The sequence below is a fragment of the Nerophis ophidion genome, linkage group LG01 (genome assembly GCF_033978795.1).
Source record: "Nerophis ophidion isolate RoL-2023_Sa linkage group LG01, RoL_Noph_v1.0, whole genome shotgun sequence".
NCBI classification, from domain to species: domain Eukaryota; kingdom Metazoa; phylum Chordata; class Actinopteri; order Syngnathiformes; family Syngnathidae; genus Nerophis; species Nerophis ophidion.
In genome coordinates, this window is record NC_084611.1 from 16,717,040 (window position 1) to 16,741,982 (window position 24,943).

A 24,943-nucleotide genomic window follows, 5' to 3' on the forward strand; every position below is an offset into this window, starting at 1 on the left:
CTGCGTTTCACCAATCACATGCAGTCACTGGTAACGTTGGACCAATCAAACAGAGCCAGGCGGTCACATGACCGTGATACGTAAAACCCGACTTAAACATGTTGACAAACTTATTGGGGTGTTACCACTTAGTGGTCAATTGTACGGAATATGTACTGTACTGTGCGATCTAATAATAAAAGTTTCAATCAATCAATCAAAAGTGTAAAGGAAAAAAGACACTTTTTATTTCAACCGTACTTCCCGTCAAAAGCCTAAAGACTGATCGCACAGTTCCGGTCTTCACAATAAAAGTGCCGCTCCATCGCGCCTGCGTTAACAAAATAAGAGTCTCCAAAAGCCAGCGCAAACAAGGTAGCAAGCTACGGAGTTTGCCGCCAATGTATTTCTTGTAAAGTGTATAAAAACGAATATGGAAGCTGGACAGATAAGATGCCAAAAACCAACGACTTTCATGTGTTATTGGACAGAAAAGAGGAACTTTTTTCTCTTCCAATTGAAAACGTGGAGGTCTGATTCCTATCATTGCAAGTCATCAGAATCAGGTAATACACCAACTTATATTCTTGTCTTCATGAAAGATAGGAATCTATATGTTAAACATATATATACTGTATATATAAATTTATATATATATATATATATATATATATATATATATATGATATGTGTGTGTATAAATGGTTTGTGTGTGTATAAATGATATGTGTGTATATGTATATATGAGGTAGATCACCTCGACTTGGTCATTTACTAAGTAATTGATAAACGTTGAAAAACTTATTGGGGTGTTACCATTTAGTGGTCAATTGTACGGAATGTGTACTGTACTGTGCAATCTACTAATACAAGTTTTAATCAATCAATCAAATCAATGAATGCCTACTGAGCCTATGGTGCTGTTAAGTTATTGTGGCTCAATGTGCAATTTTTTTATATTATTGTTTTAATTGCTTAAGAGATATTCCTGGCTCTGAATTTGCTCATTGCTATTTTTATGTTTTTGTGCATTATTTGTTGCCGTAATCATTAAACAAACAGGTTACTCATCAGTTACTCAGTACTTTAGTAGTTTTTTTCACAACATACTTTTTACTTTTACTCAAGTAAATATTTGGGTGACTACTCCTTACTTTTACTTGAGTAATAAATCTCTAAAGTAACAGTACTCTTACTTAAGTACAATTTCTGGCTACTCTACCCACCTCTGACCATACATTGAAAACAATACCGTTGTTATTTTTCCTGCTAAATTCTAGCGACTGAGCCGCTACTTTTTTCCCCCATAAAATGTACGTTGCCTGTTTTTACAATGCATTACTGTAAATGGAAAAACGGTACCATTGCCAGGTTTTTAGAGTCAAATCTATTGACTTGTTCACAGGGTAGCCTTGCAGACATGCCCTGTAATGGTTGTAGCTTGAAAGAGGTCAATAAGAATATTACCAGGCCTGGAATTTTAACTTTTTAAGGTCAAGGCAAGTGTTGCCTTAAAGGAGGGCTAATGTTTTAAGATTAAGATGATTATCAAGCCAAACGACGCTAGTGCGCATGCGATTGACTTCCTGTTGCCGAAAATGCATTGATAAAATACGTTTTTTCCGGTCATTAAAAAATTCAACGGTATTACTAACCGTTAGGAATTATTGCAAATTATTATTATACAGTTTACTGTTACATCCCTTGTCCATTAATAAGTAAAAAGTCAAGGGCGGTCACTGCATGTCCTCGTCGCAAATGTTGGTCAATTTTTTGGGGATTACAGCAAATGACGTGGTAAAATTTGAGCGTTGTATTGCATTTGTGGCCACATTTTGGCGGGCCAAAGGAAATGAACCAAAGGGCCAAATTTGGCCCACGGCCCCCACTTTGAGAATTTGGATCCAGATTTTAACAGTTTTTAACATCAATAAAATTCTCTCGATGCTGCGAAACGTTTGGAGAAAATTTAATTTCTGCATAACAGCGAGTAGAAGCTATGGAGGTTCATCGGCATTCAAGCTTAGATAAATTCCTGTATTGGGAGGAAAACAACAGTGGAAGTGTTACAGCATGCAGCGTGCAGGCTTCAGGGAGTGGCTACCCCAGAGACTCAGCTCCGTGCTGGACTGTGCTCCCTCTCCTGGCCCCCGCTGGCCTGCGGTCACATCAAACATTCAGCCTGTGAGGTTTGTCCCCTCACTTCTTTTTCTGCTGCAGTACTGCAATGTCCCCGACTAGTGGACTGTTTCTGGTCCAAAGTCGTTCTGATTCCATATTTTTACAAGGTAATGCTGCCATTACCTTAAGTCAGTGTTTTTCAACCACCATGTCGCCGCACACTAGTGTACCGTGAGATAATGTCGGGTGTGCCGGGGGAGATTATGTAATTTCACCTAAATGGGTTAAAAAAATTGTTTTCAAAACAGTAATTATAATCCGCAAATAATGTGCCGTTGTTGAGTATCTGTGCTGTCTCTGGATCGACAGAGTAACCGTGTAGTACTCTTCCATATCAGTAGGTGGCAGCAGGTAGCTAATTGCTTTGTAGATGTCGATAACATGGTTTGTCTTGATCACAATATGTAGACAACAGCGGGAGGCAGCGTGCAGGTAAAAAGGTATATAATGCTTAAAACAAGAAAAGGCATTGAAGCTTAGGGATGGCTATGCAAAACGAAGCTAAAACTGAACTGGCTGCAAAGCAAGCAAAAACAGAATGCTAGACGACAGCAAAGACTTACAGCGTATGGAGCAGCAGACGGCGTCCACAAAGTACATCCGTACATGACATGACAATCAACAACAAAATAGGAGCGTAAGGCAAGAACTAAAACACTACACACAGGAAAACACCAAAAAAGTCCAATTAAGTCACGACGTGATGTGAGAGGTTGTGACAGTAGATGTCGATAACATGGTTTGTCGTGATCACAATATGCAGACGACAGCGGGAGGCAGCGTGCAGGTAAAAAGGTATATAATGCTTAAACCAAAAATAAACAAAAGGCGAGTGCCGCTAAGAAAAGGCATTGAAACTTAGGGATGGCTATGCAAAACGAAGCTAAAACTGAACTGGCTGCAAAGCAAACAAAAACAGAATGCTGGACGAAAGCAAAGACTTACAGCGTGTGGAGCAGCAGACGGCGTCCACAAAGTACATCCGTACATGACATGACAATCAACAACAAAATAGGAGCGTAAGGCAAGAACTAAAACACTACACACAGGAAAACACCAAAAAAGTCCAATTAAGTCACAACGTGATGTGAGAGGTTGTGACAGTAGATGTCGATGACATGGTTTGTCGTGATCACAATATGCATACGACAGCGGGAGGCAGCGTGCAGGTAAAAATGTATATAATGCTTAAACCAAAAATAAACAAAAGGCGAGTGCCGCTAAGAAAAGGCATTGAAACTTAGGGATGGCTATGCAAAACGAAGCTAAAACTGAACTTGCTGCAAAGCAAACAAAAACAGAATGCTGGACGACAGCAAAGACTTACAGCGTGTGGAGCAGCAGACGGCGTCCACAAAGTACATCCGTACATGACATGACAATCAGCAACAAAATAGGAGCGTAAGGCAAGAACTAAAACACTACACACAGGAAAACACCAAAAAAGTCCAATTAAGTCACGACGTGATGTAAGAAGTTGTGACAATACGCCTACTTTGAGACAAGAGCTATAGTGATGGTTATGGTTTAAATTAGAGATGTCCGATAATATTGGACTGCCGATATTATCGGCCGATAAATGCTTTAAAATGTAATATCGGAAATTATCGGTTTCCAAAAGTAAAATTTATGACTTTTGAAAACGCTGCTGTACTGAGTTGTACACAGACGTAGGGAGAAGTACAGAGCAGTAGTGTCTCCCAGTCATACTTGCCAACCCTCCGGATTTTCCCGGGAGACTCCCAAATTTTAGCGCCCCTCCCGATAATCTCCCGGGACAACCATTTTCCCTAATTTCTCCCGATTTCCACCCAGACAACAATGTTGGGGGCGTGCTTAAAGGCACTGCATATGCGTGCTGGCCCTATCACATAATATCTACGACTTTTCACACACACAAGTGAATGCAATGCATACTTGGTCAACAGCCATACAGGTCACACTGAGGGTGGCCGTATAAAAAACTTTAACAACTGTTACAAATATGCGCCACACTGTGAACCCACACCAAACAAGAATGACAAACACATTTCGGGAGAACATCCGCACCGGAACACAACATAAACACAACAGAACAAATACCCAGTAGCCTTTGCAGCACTAACTCTTCTGGAAAGCTAAAATATACACTCCCTGCTACTCCACCCCCACCTCAACCTCCTCATGCTCTCTCAGGGAGAGCATGTCCCAAATTCCAAGCTGCTGTTTTGATTTATGTTAAAAAAAATAATGGACTTTGTGACTTCAATAATAAAAATGGCAGTGCCATGTTGGCATTTTTTTTCCATAACTTGAGTAGATTTATTTTGGAAAACCTTGTTACATAGGCGGCATAGCTCGGTTGGTAGAGTGGCCGTGCCAGCAACTTGAGGGTTGCAGGTTCGATTCCCGCTTCCGCCATCCTAGTCACTGCCGTTGTGTCCTTGGGCAAGACACTTTACCCACCTGCTCCCAGTGCCACCCACACTGGTTTAAATGTAACTTAGATATTGGGTTTCACTCTGTAAAGCGCTTTGAGTCACTAGAGAAAAGCGCTATATAAATATAATTCACACTTCACTTCACATTGTTTAATGCATCCAGCGGGGCATCACAACCAAATTAGGCATAATAATGTGTTGATTCCACGACTGTATATATCGGTATCGGTTGATATCGGAATCGGTTACTAAGGGTTGGACAATATCGGAATAGCGGCAAAAAAGCCATTATCAGACATCTCTAGTTTAAATTCATATCCAACAATTGTGACAACGAACTGTTATTGTCAATATCGGCTGCTGAGTTTATTTTTTTTTAATGTTTTCTGCTGGTTGTGTTCCTCAAGATTTTTTCAATGAAAAAATGTGCTTTGGCTCAGAAAAGGTTGAAAAACAGTGCCTTAAGTAGCATGTTCTATTAGGACTGGGCTATAAAATGATATCAATATATGTAGCGATAAACATGTAATTGGTATCAATAAAAAAATGCGTTTGATAAAACGTTCGTTAATTTCTTTCTTCTTCGTCGGAAAAAAGCGGAAGTTGCGAAGCAAGGCTGGTTGCATGAAAAAAGGCACTCGCTCGCTGGTAACCTAGCAACGCAGGAAGTGAAAGAATAGAATAGAATGGACTTTATTGTCATTATATTTGCATATAACGAGATTAAGGACTCCAACTCAAGGTGCGGTAGTGGGAACAAATATGAGGTAAAAATAAATTACACATGAAGTAATAAAGATGAAACCAAGAATTGAAATAAATAGACTACTATCTAATAAAAAAATAATAAGCAATCCTGTACAATATACAGAACAATATAAAAAATACCGTACAATATACAGAACAAGACCAGAGTATCGGAGCGATAACACTCAGTGTCGGATGTATTGCACTCGAAGGGCAATATTTAATATTTAATTATTAATTAAATATTAATTTGAATTAATATTTAATTTAATGCTCACAACAGTATCAACTATCATGTTTGGTTGCGCCATCTTGTTGTCTGGCGGTTGATGGAGTGAGAAGAGAAAGTAAAAATGAAGAAACCGTGGATAAAAGAGGAAAAGTGCCCTGGACAGTATGGCAGTTTTTTGTATTTTTTTCAAAAGGGACCGTAGTCAGATTAATATCGTCCCCACCAAGACTGCACTCACCCTTTTATCCTTTTTTTCTATGTTTTCATTTTCACAATTTGTAATATTTGTGAATTATATTTATATAGCGCTTTTCTCTAGTGACTCAAAGCCCTTTATACATATTGAACCCCAACATCTAAGTTACATTTAAACTAGTGTGGGTGGCACTGGGAGCAGGTGGGTAAAGTGTCTTGCCCAAGGACACAACGGCATGACTAGGATGGCGGACGCGGGAATCGAACCTGGAACTCTCAAGTTGCTGGCACAGCCACTCTACCAACCGAGCTATACCGACCCTTTACATTTTACACCCTATTTACTAGGGGTGTAACGGTACACAAAAGTTTCGGTTCGGTACGTACCTCGGTCTAGAGGTGACGGTTCGGTTCATTTTCGGTACAGTAAGAAAACAACAAAATATAAATTTTTGGGTTATTTATTTACCAAATTTGTAAACAATGTCTTTATCCTTTTAACATTGGGAACACTATAATAATTATGCCCACGTTAATCCACATTAAACTGCCTCAAATTGTTTCTCAGATTAAATAAAATGACAAAACTTTTCTTCTACACATAAAAAGTGCAACATTAAACAGTTTCAAGTCAACTCATCATGCTTAATTTATTACAGGAACTACAGGAATCAACTACAGGAAGCCTGTAGTTGATTTTTATTATGTAAATGTTATATTTTTCTCAACATGTGATAGCAGGGACCCTGCCATTCAAAGCTTTTCTGTCCGTAAAACACACGCACGCACGCACGCACGCACGCACGCACGCACGCACGCACGCACGCACGCACGCACGCACGCACGCACGCACGCACGCACGCACGCACGCACGCACGCACGCACGCACGCACGCACGCACGCACGCACGCACGCACGCACGCACGCACGCACGCACGCACGCACGCACGCACGCACGCACGCACGCACGCACGCACGCACGCACGCACGCACGCACGCACGCACGCACGCACGCACGCACGCACGCACGCACGCACACACACACACACACACACACACACACACACACACACACACACACACACACACACACTCAAGCCAGAACTGCGAGCGAGCTGAGCTGCAGTTTAAGTTTCTAGAAGGCCAACGGGCTCATAGTGATGTTCCTAGTAGTTGACTGGGAGGTGTTTATTATCATTTGGGGAGAGTACGCTACCTTATGCTCACCTGCTAAACACCCATCCGGTCGACGCTGAAGTATTTACTACATGCGCTCTGAATACGCACTGCTGATTGGCTGTTACCGCTCTGAATACCCACTGCTGATTGGCTGCTCCCGCTGTATATGTAACCAATCAGATGGTCGTGTGGGTGGGACAATGCTGGGTGCTGAGACAGAGGCAGAAGAAGCAAAGCAGCTTGTTAAGACTTTAGCTTAGAAACTCGTTCGGTACACCCCCGTACCGAACCGAAACCCCCGTACCTAAAGTATTCAATACAAATACACGTACCGTTACACCCCTACTATATACACTTTATGAAGCATTTTTTACATATTCCTTCATTTTTTGCACCTTCATTTTAAGAGCTTCTTGTAAAGCGTTCAATGGGATTTTACAATTTTGTTTACATTGATTGAGTGTTGCCCATGGTAATGACATCATAGTGCAAGTCAGGGTTCTTCAACGTTTTTTCAGGGCCGAGGACCTCCAAACTTGATTGATTGATTGATTGGGAATTTTATTAGCAGATTTCACAGTACAGTGCATATTCCGTACAATTGACCACTAAATGGTAACACCCGAATACGTTTTTTAACTAGTTTAAGTCGGGGTGCACGTTAGTCAATTCATGGTACAAATATATACTATCAGCATAATACAGTCATCATACAATTTAATCATCAGAGTATATACATTGAATTATTTACATTATTTACAATCCGGGGGGTGGGTTGTGGAGGGGGGAGGGGTTAGGTTACGTTGATATCAGCACTTCAGTCTTCAACAAGATACAAACAACTGATGTAGAGGAGTGGGGACCCGCGACTTATTTATCTTGTTGAAATTATAATTGTTATTTCGATTAATTACGTCATAAAGATAATTTTTTATTGTGCTATACCAGGGGTCAGCAACCCGCGACTCTAGAGCCACATGCGGCTCTTTAGCGGCGCCCTGGTGGCTCCATGGAGATTTTTCAAAAATGTATGGAAATGGCAAAAAAAATGGTGTGAAGAATATGTTTTTTGTCGCTATACGGTTTCTGTAGGAGGACAAACAAGACACAAACTTTACTAATAGTTAGAAAGCCCAGTGTTGAGTAAGTTTATATTTATGCTTCACTGATGGGAGTATTTGGCGAGCGCCGTTTTGTCCTACTAATTTCAGCGGCCCTTGAACTCACCGTTGTGTGTACTGTGAGTGGACAATTTGTTCATATCCATAACTTTCTCCGACGCTGTGTTTTAAGCCAGTCTCATTTTGTCCACCAAACGTTTTATACTGTGCATGAATGCACAAAGGTGAGTTTTTGTTGATGTCATTGCATGACTGCTAATTACTAGCTGTTTAGGCTAGTTGTATTTACATATTTCATCATTATGCCTCGTTTGTAGGTATATCTGTGCTCATTTAATTGTGTTTAGTTTAATTTTCCATGTTTCATCACACATTATCTATATGTAATATTGGCTGCATTTTGCACGCCATGTTGTTCCAGACCACAGCAAAGATTACTTAGCTTGCAAAGACTGCAATTAATCCATTAGAAGAAGACAGCCTGCCGTTTCCTTTAACTTGGACACAAATCTATACCTTTGACCATTCTAAGACAGTTATTTCCAGGAGTTATCTCACCTTCTGAGAAGTTGTACTAATGTTTTCCAATGTTGTAAAAATGTTTAGAATAAATATTACATTTCAACATTTCTGTGAGCAAAGATTTGCGTCAGCCTGCGACACATAATTATTTTGATAGTAGGCTAATATAGCTAATATAGACACTTACTCCATAACACTTATATAAGGTTACTTTTTTGTATTTGTGGTCCAATTTGGCTCTTTTGACATTTTGGGTTGCCGACCCCTGTGCAATACTAACAATATTAAAATAATAGCGAGCTGGCAACTATCGCTCTAAACGGCAATTGACAACTAGCGCGCACTTTAGACCGCCCCGGTTTACGTATTGCACCTTTAAACAAAGTTTAAGTGATAAGACAAAGCACCGTCATTACCACAATCCATGACTCCAGGCTACAAGCTTGTGGATGTGCTCCGCATTCTCCCCGCCTCGTCTTTTTATGGCAACTTTAATGCACACTCTAAAGCGGGGATGAACAACCCACGGCTCTTTAAAGCCATAGTGGCTTCTTGAAGAATTTTTATAAAAGGATTGAAAATTAAAAATGTTTAGTTTTTTGACACATGACACATGCCTTCCCAATTGTTAGAACTAGCACTGTTTAATATGTTTGTGTGTATGCTTCACTGAGCAGACTATTTGGTGAACATCGTTTTGTCCTACTAATTTTGGCGGTTCTTGAACTCACCAGAGTGTGGACTGTGAGGCAACAGTTTGTTTACATGTAAACTCCTTCTTTGTCCCATTTTGTCCATCAAAGGTTTTATACTGTGCGTGAATGCACTTTGGTGATGTTATTGACTTGTTAAAGTGCTAATCGGGCATATTTGAACACTGCATGGCTGCCAGCTAATCAATGCTGACATGCTATTTAGGCTAGCTGTATGTACATATTGCATCATTATGCCTCATTTGTAGCTATATTTGAGCTAATTTAATATCCATTAATCGTATCCTCTTTGTATATAATTTAGTTTTTCATGACACATCATCTGTATGCAATATTGGCAGCATTTCAGATAGTTGTTTGTGTGCCATGTTGTTCCAGACCACAGCAAACATTACCTAACTTGCCAAAGGTTGTAATAAAACTATTACAAACCCCATTTGCAAATAATCATTAACTTTAGAATTTGATGCCAGCAACACATGACAAAGATGTTGGGAAAGGTGGCAATAAATACTGATAAAGTTGAGGAAGGCTCATCAAACACTTATTTTGAACATCCCACAGGTGTGCAGGCTAATTGGGAACAGGTGGGTGCCATGATTGGGTTTAAAAACAGCTTCCCAAAAAGTGCTCAGTCCACAACTGCGTGAGCAAATAGTCAGTTTTGGAACAACGTTTCTCGAAGTGTAATTGCAAGAAATTTAGGGATTTCAACATCCACGGTCCAGAATATCATCAAAAGGTTCAGAGATACCTGGAGAAATCACTCCACGTAAGCGGCATGGCCGGAAACCAATATTGAATGACCGTGACCTTCGATCCCTCAGACAGCACTGTATCAAAAACCGACATCAATCTCTAAAGGATATCACCACATGGGCTCAAGAACACTTCAGAAAACCACTGTCACAAAATATAGTTTGTCGCTACATCTGTAAGTGCAGGTTAAAGCTCTACTATGCAAAGCGAAAGCCATTTATCAACAACACCCAGAAACGCCGCCGGCTTCTCTGGGCCCGAGATCATCTAAGATGCACTGATGCAAAGTGGAAAAGTGTTCTGTGGTCTGACGAGTCCATATTTAATGGCTGTTGACACGGCCTTTGAAAGAACAAGATATAAACATGTTATATACACTGCCAGACCAAAAAGCTCCCTATCTTCCCCACGGTTAATTATTGAACGGCTGACTATATTTCAGCTGAAAACATGTTGGGGTTTTTAGCCCCCAATTCATGCAGTGGGTAGCTTCGCATTTCTAGACAATGTCGATAGAATTCCTGAGGTGGCGGACAAGATGCTAGTCTGTGTCTGAATTTTTGGCAGGCATCGAGCGTAAAAAAAAAATGGTTTTGGGTGAGGAGAAGGGGGAGGGGGAGGGGGGCGGTTGTTGTGGAAACAAAGAGAGTAAGTCAAGATCTCGAAAAACTTGTCTTTGGTGGACTATAAATACATAACACTTACACACTGGCCCAGTAAAAAAAGTGTCCAGGAGTTTAAACTTGACAGATGAAAGTACTTCAAATAGTATCAGGTGGTCAACAGCTATGTGCACATGGATACAATTAATCGGATTAAAAGCCTGACTGGAATAAAAATGCTTCACGTACAGTCGCGGTCAAAAGTTTACATACACTTGTAAAGAACATAATGTCATGGATGTCTTGAGTTTCAATTCATTTCTACAACTCTTATTTTTTTGTTAAAGAGGGATTGGAGCACATATTTGTTGGTCACAAAACAACATTCATGACGTTTGGTTCTTTTAGGAATTTATTATGGGTCTACTGAAAATGTGACTAAATCTGCTGGGTCAAAAGTATACGTACAGCAATGTTAATATTTGCTTACATGTCACTTGGCAAGTTTCACTGCAATAAGGCGCTTTTGGTAGCCATCCACAAGCTTCTGCTTGAATTTTTGACCACTCCTCTTGACAAAATTGGTGCAGCATTAGCTAAATGTGTTGGTTTTCTGACACGGACTTGTTTTCTTCAGCATTGTCCACATGTTCTCAATGGGTTTTAAGTCAATGACCCCAAACACGTCAAAATGGGTAAAGGAATGGCTGAATCAGGCTAGAATTAAGGTTTTAGAATGGCCTTCCTAAAGTCCTGACTTAAACGTGTGGACAAAAATTTTTATTTAAATTTTTTTCAACACTTTAGTTTAGCCGGTGGCTCTTTGTTGTTCAGGCGACCGACCGCCTTAACAACAAAAAGGGAAATTCTGTATGTATATATATATATATATATATATATATATATATATGTAGGTGTGGGAAAAATTACAACACTACTTCATCTCTACAGAACTGTTTCATGAGGGGTTCCCTCAATCATCAGGAGATTTTAATGGAAGCATTCACTTGCAATGGTTTATATAGAGCACAGAGTGGGTGGGTACAGTCAGGCGTAGGGGTGTGGTAAATGGCTCACGTGATACCTAGGAGGTGTTTCCGTCTGTGGCGGCATGTTGAAATGATTTCACTGCGCTTGTTGAGAGATGACAGGTGTGGATGATATATAATAAACAGTTTCTCTTTTAAGCATAGGTTGCATCTTTTATTACTACCACTGTTGTAAGGTGTGCTGGATGCAAGAATTTGCCATGTCATTGAATATTCAACATTATTGTCTTTGAGGTTCCAAAAGTGCTTGCTGAGTTCTGTAGAATTCCGCAAAGTCTGGTTTCTAAAGGAGGCCCTGTGATTATTCCGTCTGGTTTTAAACGCTCCTTCGGTTAATCCTATGTACGTGTCGGATGTGTTAATATCCTTGCGTGTTACCTATATATATATATATATATATATATATATATATATATATATATATATATACACATACAGTGGGACAAAAAAGTATTTAGTCAGCCACCGATTGTGCAAGTTCTCCCACTTAAAATGATGACAGAGGTCTGTAATTTGCATCATAGGTACACTTCAACTGTGAGAGACAGAATGTGAAAAAAAATCCAGGAATTCACATTGTCAGAATTTTTAAGAAATTATTTGTAAATTATGGTGGAAAAAGGGTATTTGGTCAACCATTCAAAGCTCTCACTGATGGAAGGAGGTTTTGGCTCAAAATCGCACAATACATGGCCCCATTCATTCTTTCCTTAACACGGATCAATCGTGCTGTCCCCTTAGCAGAAAAACAGCCCCAAAGCATGATGTTTCCACCCCCATGCTTCACAGTAGGTATGATGTTCTTGGGATGCAACTCAGTAGTCTTCTTCCTCCAACCACGACGAGTTGAGTTTGCTTCAACAATTAGTTTCCTCAGTTCCCAAACGTTTGAGTGTTTTTAAAAGAACACTCAATTCACAGTGGTGAACATGCCCTTTCCCAACTACTTTGGCACGTGTTGCAGCCATGAAATTCCAAGTTAATTATTATTTTCAAAAATAAAATAAAGTTTATGAGTTTGAACATGAAATATCTTGTATTTGTAGCATATTCACCTGAATATGGGTTGAAAAGGATTTGCAAATCATTGTATTCCGTTTATATTTACATCTCACACAATTTCCCAACTCATATGGAAACGGGGTTTGTAAAACAAAAAACCTTGGCCATTTCATCACAGAGCAATTAAGTGGTGATGATATTAATAGACAGCGCCGAGTCCTATATGCTCAAAAAAGAAGGAAATTGAACACGTGTTCACACCAAGGGAAGATCTGTTTCTTTAGGGCGGGGGGCCTGCAACCCGCGGCTCTTTAGCGCCGCCCTAGTGGCTCCCTGCAGGTTTTTAAAAAATGCATAAAATGGGAGGTAAAATATATTTTTTGTTTTATTATATTTACTTTAGGAGGACTTACTAAACATGCTTCACTAGTGAGAATATTTGTCGAGCTTCCGTTTTGTCCTACTAATTTTGGCGGTCATTGAGCTCACCGTAGCTTGTTTACATGTGCAACTTTCTCCGACGGTGCCACAGAAAGCGGTGTTCTATGCCTCTTCTTCTTTGTCTCGTTTTGTCCACCAAATGTTGTATACTGTCCGTGACTGCACAAAGGTGAGCTTTGTTTATGGTGTTGACTTGTGTGGAGTGCTAATCAGGCATGTTTTGTCACTGCATGACTGCAAGCTAATGGATTTAGGCTAGCTGTATGTACATATTGCATCATTATGCCTCGTGCGTCGGTATTTTTGAGCTCATTTAATTTTCTTTACTTATGTCCTCTGTGTATTTAATTTATATTTACATGTCTCATGACACATTATTCGTATGTAATACTGACTGCAATTTTAATTGAAAAAAAAGTTAAAGTACCAATGATTGTCACACACACACTAAGTGTGGTGAAATTATTTTCTGCATTTGACCCATCAACCTTGATCACCCCCCTGGGAGGTGAGGGGAGAAGTGAGCAGCAGCGGTAGCCGTGCCCGGGAATCACTTTGGTGATTCAACCCCCAATTCCAACCCCTGAGGCTGAGTGCCAAGCAGGGAGGTCATGGGTCCCATTTTTAAAGTCTTTGGTATGACTTGGCCGGGGTTTGAACTCATAGTTGTGTGTGTGCCATGTTGTTCCAGACCACAGCAAATGTTACCCAGCTTGCAATTTTGATTTTAACTTGGACACACACATCTATACATTTGGCCATTCTTAGCCAGTCATTTCCAGGAGTTATCGCACCCTCTAAGAAGCCTCCATTTTACTAATGTTTTCCATCCAGCCATTCATTGTTCCACCGCTTGTCCCTTTTGGGGTTGCGGCGGGTGCTGGAGGCTATCTCAGCTGCATTCACATCACAGGGCCAACACAGATAGACAGACAACATTCACACTCACATTCACACCCTAGGAATCATTTAGTGTTGCCAATCAACCAATCCCCAGGTATGTTGTAAAAATAGGTAAAATAAATATTACATTTCAATATTTCTGCTAACCAACATTTGCGTAGGCATTTTGATAGTAGGCTACTATAGCTAATATAAGTTAAAAAGTTAAAGTACCAATGATTGTCACACACATACTAGATTTGGCGAAATTATTCTCTGCATTTGACCCATCACCCTTGTTCACGCCCTGGGAGGTGAGGGGAGCAGTGAGCAGCAACGGTGGCCGCGCCCGGGAATCATTTTTGGTGATTCAACACCCAATTGCAACCTTTGATGCTGAGTGCCAAGCAGGGAGGAAATGGGTCCCATTTTTTAAGTCTTTGGTATGACTCGGTTGGGGGTTGAACTCACAACCTACTCATCTCAGGGCAGACACTCTAGACCATTGCCCTTGAGGCAATATCAATTTAGCATTAGAGCTGGCCCGCCGGTGTTATACAGCGTCGGTGCCGCTGTAACACCGCATTCACCGCTAATACACATACCTGCCAACCCTCCTAATTTTTCCGGTAGACTCCCGAAGTTCAGTGCCCCTCCCGAAAATCTCCCGGGGCAACCATTCTCCCGAATTTCTACCGATTTCCACCTGGACAACTATATTGGGGGCGTGCATTTAAGGCACGTCCGCTTTTCCTCCATACTAACAGCGTGTCACATAATATTTGTGGCTTTTACACACACTCAAGTGAATGCAAGGCATACTTGGTCAACAGCCATACAGGTCACACTGAGGGTGGCCGTATAAACAACTTTAGCGCTGTTACAAGTATGCGCAACACTGTGAACCCAGACCAAACAAGAATGACAAACACATTTCGGGTGAACATCCGCACCATAACACAACAGAACAAATACCCAGAATCCCTTGCAGCACTAACTCTTCCGGGAAACTTCCAGCAAACTGACCAATAATTAACGTTTTATTCATGCATTTTCTCTTGCTACTTCAAGGTTTGAATGTTTGGTTCATTCATTATTGTTATTTTATTTTCAAATGTATTATTAGCCTGTGGAAAAAAAATGACATCTAACTCAGAAGATTGCAAATAGAAAAAAAAGGCATTACATTTTTATTTAAATTTTATTTGATATGCCATTGATATTTTTTAAATTATTATTATTATTATTTGAAACTGAATTTTGCATGTCACTAAAGTTATATAAGCCTTGCTTGTTCAATATTTAATGCAAAACCTGTTTGGGTCCCTATTAAAAGGTTAATTTGTTCAACCTTGGCCCGCGGCTTTGTTCCGTTTAAAATTTTGGCCCACTCTGTATTTGAGTTTGACACCCCTGCTCTAGACAGATCTTTTTTTGTCTTTTATTCCAATGTGGCTCTTTGAACACTTTGGGTTGCCGTCCCCTGCTTTAGGGCATATTGTACCCTGCTATACTGCTCCAGGAAACATGGTTTCTACGGAGGACCAAATGGGCAAAAATGTAATAAATAAACATATATTTAAATAATTATTTAAACGTGTCATTAATTTATTTAATTTATTACGGAAATTGTGAATACGTTCTTTGTGATTATTTGACAATTTAATTAATAATTTAATTAAATACTTCACAATCTAATTATATCATGCTTTATTTTTATACGATGACATTTTTTCATGATATAATGATGTATTAAATAATGCCATGCGTCAGCATTCCATGCATTAATTTTGTCCGTCAAAACTCAGACATCAAAATCAAAGGGCGGATTATAACTCCTGATTGGTTACGCAGCCCTTCCACTTGGACCACAGAAACAACTATTGCAACACACACACACACGCACACACACACACACACACACACTGAGATAACTCCACCCCCTACATCTAAACACCCCCCGAACAATAACGCAAACTACCTCATCCTTGCACCTTTTATTGCACACATTTTTCCTTTTTATGTACATCCATATCACCTTCAGTATTCATTTATTCATAGCATTTTTTTTAATAGCATTTGTCTATGTTTTTAGTGCCATTTTCATGTTTTGTCTTTGTCTGCAGGAGTACTCCCCCCCTTAATCTGGTTGTAACAGTAACAATAAAGGTGAATCTGAATATTCAGTCACGCTCAAACGTTCACATGCACTTGTCAAGAACATAATGTCATGGCTGTTTTGAGTTTCCAATCATTTTTACAACTCTTGACATCACATGGACAAATATAAGACCTTCTGGAGAAAAATTCTGTGGTCAGATGAAACAAAAATTGAGCTGTTTGGCCACAATACCCAGCAATATGTTTGGAGGGGAAAAGGTGAGGCCTTTAATCCCAGGAACACCAAACCTACCGTCAAGCATGGTGGTGGTAGTTTTATGCTCTGGGCCTATTTTGCTGCCAATGGAACTGGTGCTTTACAGAGAGTAAAAAGGGACAATGAAAAAGGAGGATTACCTCCAAATTCTTCAGGACAACCTAAAATCATCAGACCGGAGGTTGGGTCTTGGGCGCAGTTGGGTGTTCCAACAGGAAGATGACCCCGAACAGGGGTTTTAGAATGGCCTTCATAAAGTCCTGACTTAAACGTGTGGACAAAGCTGAAGAAACAAGTCCATGTCTGAAATTTAGCTGAACTGCACCAATTTGGTCAAAAACTCAAGCAGAAGCTTGCCAGAAGCTCGTGAAAGGCTACCAAAAGCACCTTCTTGCAGCAAAACTTGCCAAGCAACATGTAACTAACATTGCTGTACATATACTTTTGACCCAGCAGATTTGGTCACATTTTCAGTAGACCCATAATAAATTCATAAAAGAACTAAACTTAATTAGTGTTTTTTTGTGACCAACAAAAGTATATGCTCCAATCATCCATTCATCCATTTCCTACCGCTTATTCCCTTTTGGGGTCGCGGGGTCGCTGGCGCCTATCTCAGCTACAATCGGGCGGAAGGCGGGGTACACCCTGGACAAGTCGCCACCTCATCGCAGATGCTCCAGTCACTCTATCACAATAAAATAAGAGTTGTAGAAATGATTGGAAACTCAAGCCAGCCATGACATTATGTTCTTTACAAGTGTATGTAAACTTTTGACCACGGCTGTACGTATGTATGTATGACATATACATATATATATATATATATATATATATATATATATATATATATGTATATATATATATATACATATACATATATATATATATATATACATATATATATACATATATATATATATATGTTGGCTCCGATGGTGTGGGAGGATGCCAGTCCGACCTGGCAGACCCAAACGCATTGTGAGGGTCTAGTAGAGTCTCCCTGTCAGAAAACCTTTCAATTCCCACCTCCGGAAGAATTTTTAACATATCAGTAGGGAGGCGCTGGACATTGAGTCCGAGTGGACTATGTTCCGCACCTCTATTGTCAAGGCGGCCGACCGGAGCTGTGGCAAAAAGGTGGTTTGTGCCTGTCGTGGCTGTAATCTCAGAACCCACTGGTGGCTCATGGGACAATGGATGCAGCGAACATGTACCAACAGGCCAAGAGATAAAAACTCGGACATAAGAGCAGTTCATCCAAGCCATGGAAAACGACTTCCGGAGTGCATTGTCAACACCGTGGGGCGGTATAGCTCGGTTGGTAGAGTGGCCGTGCCAGCACCCTGATGGTTGCAGGTTCGATTCCCGCTTCCGCCATCCTAGTCACTGCCGTTGTGTCCTTGGGCAAGACACTTTACCCACCTGCTCCCAGTGCCACCCACACTGGTTTAAATGTAACTTAGATATTGGGTGTCACTATGTAAAGTGCTTTGAGTCACTAGAGAAAAGCGCTATATAAATATAATAATTCACTTCACCGTGTATGATGGAGATGGTGTGCTGCTGACCTCGACTCAGGACGTTGTGGATCGGTGGAGGGAATACTTTGAACACCTCCTCAATCCCACCTACACCTCTTCCTATGAGAAAGCTGTTCCTGGGGAATTTGTGGTGGGCTCTCCTATTTCTGGGGCTGATTTTGCGGAGGTGGTTAAATAGCTCCTCGGTGGCAAGGCCTAGGGGGTGGATGAGATCCGCCCAGAGTTCTTTAAGGCTTTGGATACCGAGGGGTTGTCTTGGTTGAGAAGACTATGCAGCATTGTGTGGGCATTGGGGGCGGTGCCTCAGGATTGGCAGACCAGGGTGGTGGTTCCTATTTTTAAGAAGGGGAACCAGTTTTTAAACTATCGTGGGGTCACAGTCCTCAGCCTTCTTGGTAAGATCTATCTAAGATCTATTCCGATGTACTGGAGAGGAGACTATGCCAGATAGTCGAACCTCAGATTCAAGAGGAGCAGTGTCTCTTTCGGCCTGTTTTTGGGGCTTGTGCGCGTTTACACTGGAGTCTGATAAAAATCACATTTTACTTGCAGTGTAAATAGTCAGCTGAAGAAAATCAGATTAAAAAAAAAAAATCACATTTGGTCCACTTTGGCCTGGAGTGTAAATGTAGTCTTAGGAACTCTGTAATGACTATTTCCCCAAATCTCTATTGGAACAATTTTTACAGGCGAGAATCCTTTTTGCTCTGAGTTCACTTAACTTCCTGCTCGAAATAAGCTTGCTTGCCCACGAAGCACTTGAGTCCGAGGCGACAACAGGCAGACTTGACGTTAGTTTGATGTGGTGCTGTTAGAGAGGATCCTGCCAGTTTATCCATCCATCTTCTTCACGTAACCCGAGGTCGAGTTGCGGGGCAGCAGCCTAAGTAGAAAAGCCCAGACTTTCCTCTTCCAAGCCACTCTGTCGACATAGTCTCACCAGTATGTCCCGGGTCTTCCCCTTGGCCTACTACTGGTTGGATGTTCCCTCAAAACCTCCCCAGATGAGTGTCCAGGGTCTGCATCAAGGAAGAAACAGCATCATCCACCTGTCTTTCTCACAATCCACTCTTCTCTCACTCATGAACAAAACTCTGAGGTACCTGAACTCCTGCACTCCCCAACCCGGAGATGGCACTCCACCCTTTTCCGGGCGAGAACCATGGACTCAGACTTTAAGGTGCTGACTATCATCCCTGTCGCTTTACACTCGAATGCGAACTAATCCAGTGAGAGCTGAAGCTCCTGGCCATATGCTCCTTGCAAAAATAAAACAGTATATTCCACAGAATTACTTTGAAAGAGCTATCCATGCATTTCTGACGTCATGTCTGGATTACTGTAATTCTTTGTACGTAGGCCTGGATCAAGCTTATTGAATGTTACTCATCCTTCTAGGTTACAATAAAAATGTGATATTACGTGCCCTTTTTTTGTTTCAAATTAATTAATTCGTCTGTAGAGCACTCTGGCCAACTGGGGTTGTTCTTAAATGTTCTATATAAATAAATAAACTGAACTGGACTGATATGAAGCCATCAGGACCACATCATCAGCAAAATGTAGAGACATAATCCTACAGCCACCAAACCGGATCTACTCAATGCCCTGACTGTGCCTAGAAATTCTGTACATAAAAGTTATGAACAGAATTAGTGACAAAGGGCAGCCCTGGCGGAGTTTAACACTCAATGGAAATGAATCCGACTTACTGCCGGCAATGTAGACCAAGCTCTGACACCGATCATAAAGGGAGCGGATCGCCACAATCAGACAGTCCGATACCCCATACTCTCGTCACTGTTTTTCAAAACAGTGACAGAAACTGTTTTCCCAGTTTTGAAGATACCTGGTTCAGATCCCAACAACCATCATCCCTTCACCTTTCATCTCAAAAATTCTCAGAAACTATCGCATAACAATTGCACCTCAACCTAACCCGGAACACCCTCTGAGAGCCTTTCCAGTACGGTTTTTGCCCCCTGTCACAGTGCAGAAACTGCCCTATCAAAAATCGCCAAAAGCCTTTTCACTGTAGCTGATTCTAGACTTTTCTTGAACCGCATCCTCCTGGACCTGAGTCGACACCATCATTCATCCAACTCTCCTCAATGGACTCTCATCCATTGGCCTCATCAATACCCCCTGGTCTGGTTTCAGTCTTGTCTCACATGTCGCACTCAGTTCATACAGTAGAAATGCTTTAAATCCGACCATAACAGGTGTACCCCAGGGATCTGTCGTAGGCCCCCTCCTCGTCATCACTTACCTTCTCCCCCTTGGCCATAGCTTCTGAAAATTCAACCTTCACTTCCACTGCTACGCTGACGACACCCAGCTCTACCTCTCCATCAAAACCAATGCCACACTTCCACCCTCTTCATCATCACTTTCTAGAGTCGACAATTTATTTTTAAGTATCGACAACTCCCCAGTCTGGGTATAATCTTAGACGGCACACCGTCCTTTTCATCAGATCACCAATGCAAGATCGACGAACAGACGGGGCGGCAGCTGCAGCTTCTGTTTTATTTTTAATCACATCCCAGTCATCTCGCTCAAAACCATAGCACAACAGCGCACTTCCAGCCTTCACAATAAAAGTGCTGTGTCTGACTGTTGTTGACTGAACTTTAGTCCAGGCCTCGTTGACGCGATGTTCCAATGACAAGTGAAGACTTGCTGGCAAATTAGTTCCTTGTTACATTGGCAAAGGGAAGGTGTACTCCTATGCAGTAAAACCCACACCCACTGCCATGTTCAATGGTACATAAAAAAATATTTAGTAAAAACCAGACATAACCACTCCAAACATTTGTTTGTAACCATGTTTGAAGCAATTACCTTCATACTTGCCAACCCTCCCGGATTTTCCGGGAGACTCCCGAAATTCAGCGCCTCTCCCGAGACAAATTTTGTCCCGAAAATCTCCCGAAATTCAGGCGGAGCCGGAGGCCACGCCCCCTCCAGCTCCATGAGAACAGACTCAGCAATGTTGTGACCCTCTTAAACAGGACAATACTGCCATCTACTGTACATAGAATAGAATATAATGTACTTCATCGATCCCTGGGGGATATTCAGCACCACAGTTTGCTCACAATAAACAATGATAATAATAAAAAAAATATATAATATATTATATATACGATACTGTAGCGTTGGACGGGTTTCATTAAATGTCTTTACTCATAGATGTCAATAAATGCTGACACGCTGTACGATCATTACCAGCTTTAATGATCATATTCATTTTGAACACGCCCACACAAGTGAAAGCAATGCACAAGAAATCGGAGGTCTCAAGGTTGGCAAGTATGCTTACCTTATTTGTTGCGATTGAAGTTTACAAAAAAAATAGCTAGCTTAACAAAATTAGGGTAAATGTAACAAAATAATTGTTTGGATCAGGGTTCCCCAACCTTTTTTCCACCAGGGACCGGTTCAATGTATGCATTATTTTCACGGACCGGCTTTCTATTGTACGTGTGGTAGATAAAAACAGCAAACAAAAAAAAATCCTTTTGCTACAATCTGCGATATTAAAATTTTATAAGTCCATTAATGTGCATTGTCCCATGTACTATAACGAAGGAGTAATACACATCTATTAACAAGCGTATTAGTGTTTAGTGGGATAGGTGTCAAAAAGCATTTTTCTTCACCTGTTTTCAAGACTATTTAAGTTGACCCTTTTTCTACCTTCGTTGTCGGGACATTGTTGGTGGATGTCGATTTCGATTCCCTATTCGACCTTTTTGATGCTTATTGCAAGAATGCTCGTATGTGTGGATGCCGTCTGCTCCACATTTCCCGTAAGTGTTTTGCATTTTTTTTCGTTTTTGTCATAGCACTTCCCTGTTGCTTTCGCTTTTTGTTAATTATACCTGACTCTCCAACCTCTTTCATCCAAATCCTTAAAATCACCACAACCTTTGATGTCTCCTATGACGCACCATTTGTCATCGCATGGCAGAATGTTTGATTGATTGATTGAAACTTCAATTAGTAGATTGCCCAGTTCAGTACATATTCCGTACAATTGACCACTAAATGGTAACACCCGAATAAGTTTTTCAACTTGTTTAAGTCGGTGTCCACGTTAATCAATTAATGGTTATTCATGTGACCAGTGCCTTTTGAGATGCTCATTGTTTTCATATGAATATGTAAATCTAACAATTTTGTTTGACTACTTTATTAGAAAAAATCCAAAACAAAATAAATGTTTTTATTATCTATCCATCCATCCATCCATCCATTTCTACCGCTTATTCCCTTTTGGGGTCGCGGGGGGCGCTGGCGCCTATCTCACCTACAATCGGGCGGAAGGCGGGGTACACCCTGGACAAGTCGCCACCTCATCGCAGGGCCAACACAGATAAACAGACAACATTCACACTCACATTCACACACTAGGGCCAATTTAGTGTTGCCAATCAATCTATCCATTTTGAAAATTATAAATTGGCTTAGAATGATAATAATAAGATATAAAAAGAGAATCGAGATTCGGAAGTGAATTAATTTTTGTCAATTTTTTGTGTACTGTGGTATTTAGTCGTTAACATAACAGATTCTTACTGTTGCTATTTCACAAAATTGTTTTAAGTTGTATGTTTCTGGCTACGTACAAGGGTTAAACATGGTATTGCCAAATAAAATGAAATTTAAGAAATATATATATATATTTTTTCCCGATTCTTTTTATTGTCTACTTTGCGGCCATGAAACCTGAATCTTAATCATGCGGGTCTGATAAATGTTTGTTCCAATTTATATGCATTATGTACAGTATATGCTATGGTTGAAACAAATTTAAATTGTTACATTTATCATCTACAATACCCAAAATCAGTGTTATTGGCACGTTGTGTAATTTGTAAATAAAAACAGAATGCAATGATTTGCAAACCCTTTTCAATTTATATTCAATTGAGTAGACTGCAGGGACAAGATATTTAATGTTCGAACTGAGATTGTTGTTTTTTTGTTGCAAATAATCATTAAGTTAGAATTTAACGGCAGCAACACATTGCAAGAAAGTTGGCACCGGGGCATTTTTACCACTGTGTTACATGGCCTTTCCTTTTAACAACACTCAGTAACATTTGGGAACTGAGGAAACACATTTTTGGAAGTGGAATTATTTCCTATTCTTGCTTGATGTACAGCTTAAGTTGTTCAACAGTCCGGAGTCTCCGTTGTCGTGTTTTAGGCTTCATATTTGGTCACACATTTTCAATGGCAGACAGGTTTGGACTACAGGCAGGCCAGTCTAGTACCCGCACTCTTTTACTATGAAGCCACGCTGTTGTAAAATGTGGCTTGGCATTGTCTTGCTGAAATAAGCAGGGGCGTCCATGATAACGTTGCTTGGTTGGCAAAATATGTTGCTTCAAAACCTGTACGTATCTTTCAGGATTAATGGTGCCTTCAGAGATGTGTAAATTACCCATGTTTTGGGCACTAATACACCCCCATACCATCAAAGATGCTGGCTTTTGAACTTTGCGCCTATAACAATCCGGATGGTTCTTTTTCTCTTTTTTCCGTAGGACACAACGTACACAGTTTACAAAAAACTATTTTAAATGTGGACTTGTCAGACCACAGAACACTTTTCCACTTTTCATCAGTCCATCTTAGATGAGCTTTGGACCAGCGAAGCTGGCGGCGTTTCTGGGTGTTGTTGATAAATGGCTTTCGCTTTGCGTAGTACAGTTTTAGGTAGGTAGGTAGGTAGGTAGGTCTTTATTGTCATTGCAACAAGTACAACAAAACTTTGTTTTAACTTACACTTACAGATGTATTGACAATCTGTAGTCACTGACAGTGGTTTTATGAAGTGTTCCTGAGCCCATGTGGTGATATCCTTTACTGATGTTGCTTTTTGATGCAGTACCGCCTGAGGGATCGAAGGTCTGTAATTTAATGGCTTATGTACAGTGATTGATCCACATTTTCTGAACTTTTTGATGACATTACGGACCGTCGATGGTGAAATCCCTAAATTCCTTGCAATAGCTCGTTGAGAAATGTTGTTCTTAAACTGCTGGACAATTTGCTCACACATTTGTTGACAAAGTGGTGACCCCTCGCACCATCCTTGTTTGAGAATGACTGAGCATTTCATGGAAGCTGCTTTTATACCCAATCATGGCACCCACCTGTTCCCAATCAGCCTGTTCACCACGGGATGTTCCAAATAAATAAATAAATAATAAATAAATGGGTTGTACTTGTATAGCGCTTTTCTACCTTCAAGGTACTCAAAGCGCTTTGACACTACTTCCACATTTACCCATTCACACACACATTCACACACTGATGGAGGGAGCTGCCATGCAAGGCGCTAACAAGCACCCATCAGGAGCAAGGGTGAAGTGTCTTGCTCAGGACACAACGGACGTGACGAAGTTGGTACTAGGTGGGGATTGAACCAGGGACTCTCAGTTTGCTTACGCCCACGCCATCCCTATATAAGTGTTTGATGAGCATTTCTTCAACTTTCTCAGTCTTTTTTGCCACTTGTGCCAGCTTTTTTGAAACATGTTGCAGGCATCGAATTCCAAGTGAGCTAATATTTGCGAAAAATAAAGTTTTCCAGTTCGAACATTAAGTATCTTGTCTTTGCAGTCCATTCAATTGAATATAGGTTTTGCAAATCATTGTAGTCTGTTTTTGTTTATCATTTACACAACGTACCAGCTTCACTGGTTTTGGCGTTTGTACATGAGTGGAGTTTCACCTTTTGTCTCACCTACTCTTTTTCTCCTGTGTGTCCACCCAGACGGCTTTTGTAACTGCAGCACTGCAGGAGAGGGGATTTTGTATCCTGACGAGTGTAACCAGAGCACCGGTCAGTGCTCATGTCTAAAAGGCTACAGTGGTCTGCAGTGTGAAGACTGCGAGGAGGGCTACTTCACCAACGGCACCAGTGGCTGCCTACCCTGCACCTGTGACTCCTTTGGTGCAGTGAGCCACCTGTGTGACAG

At 40.8% G+C, this 24,943-nt stretch overlaps 1 protein-coding gene across 1 annotated transcript in view; it reads left to right on the top strand.

The window, feature by feature from the left end:
• si:ch211-158d24.2 (multiple epidermal growth factor-like domains protein 9) overlaps positions 1 to 24,943 on the top strand; it is a 113,705-nt gene that overhangs the window by 21,159 nt on the left and 67,603 nt on the right. The window contains exon 2 of the mRNA XM_061897439.1: positions 24,739 to 24,943. Within this exon, the coding sequence (XP_061753423.1) occupies positions 24,739 to 24,943 (205 nt within the window). The remainder of the gene's footprint in view (positions 1 to 24,738) is intronic.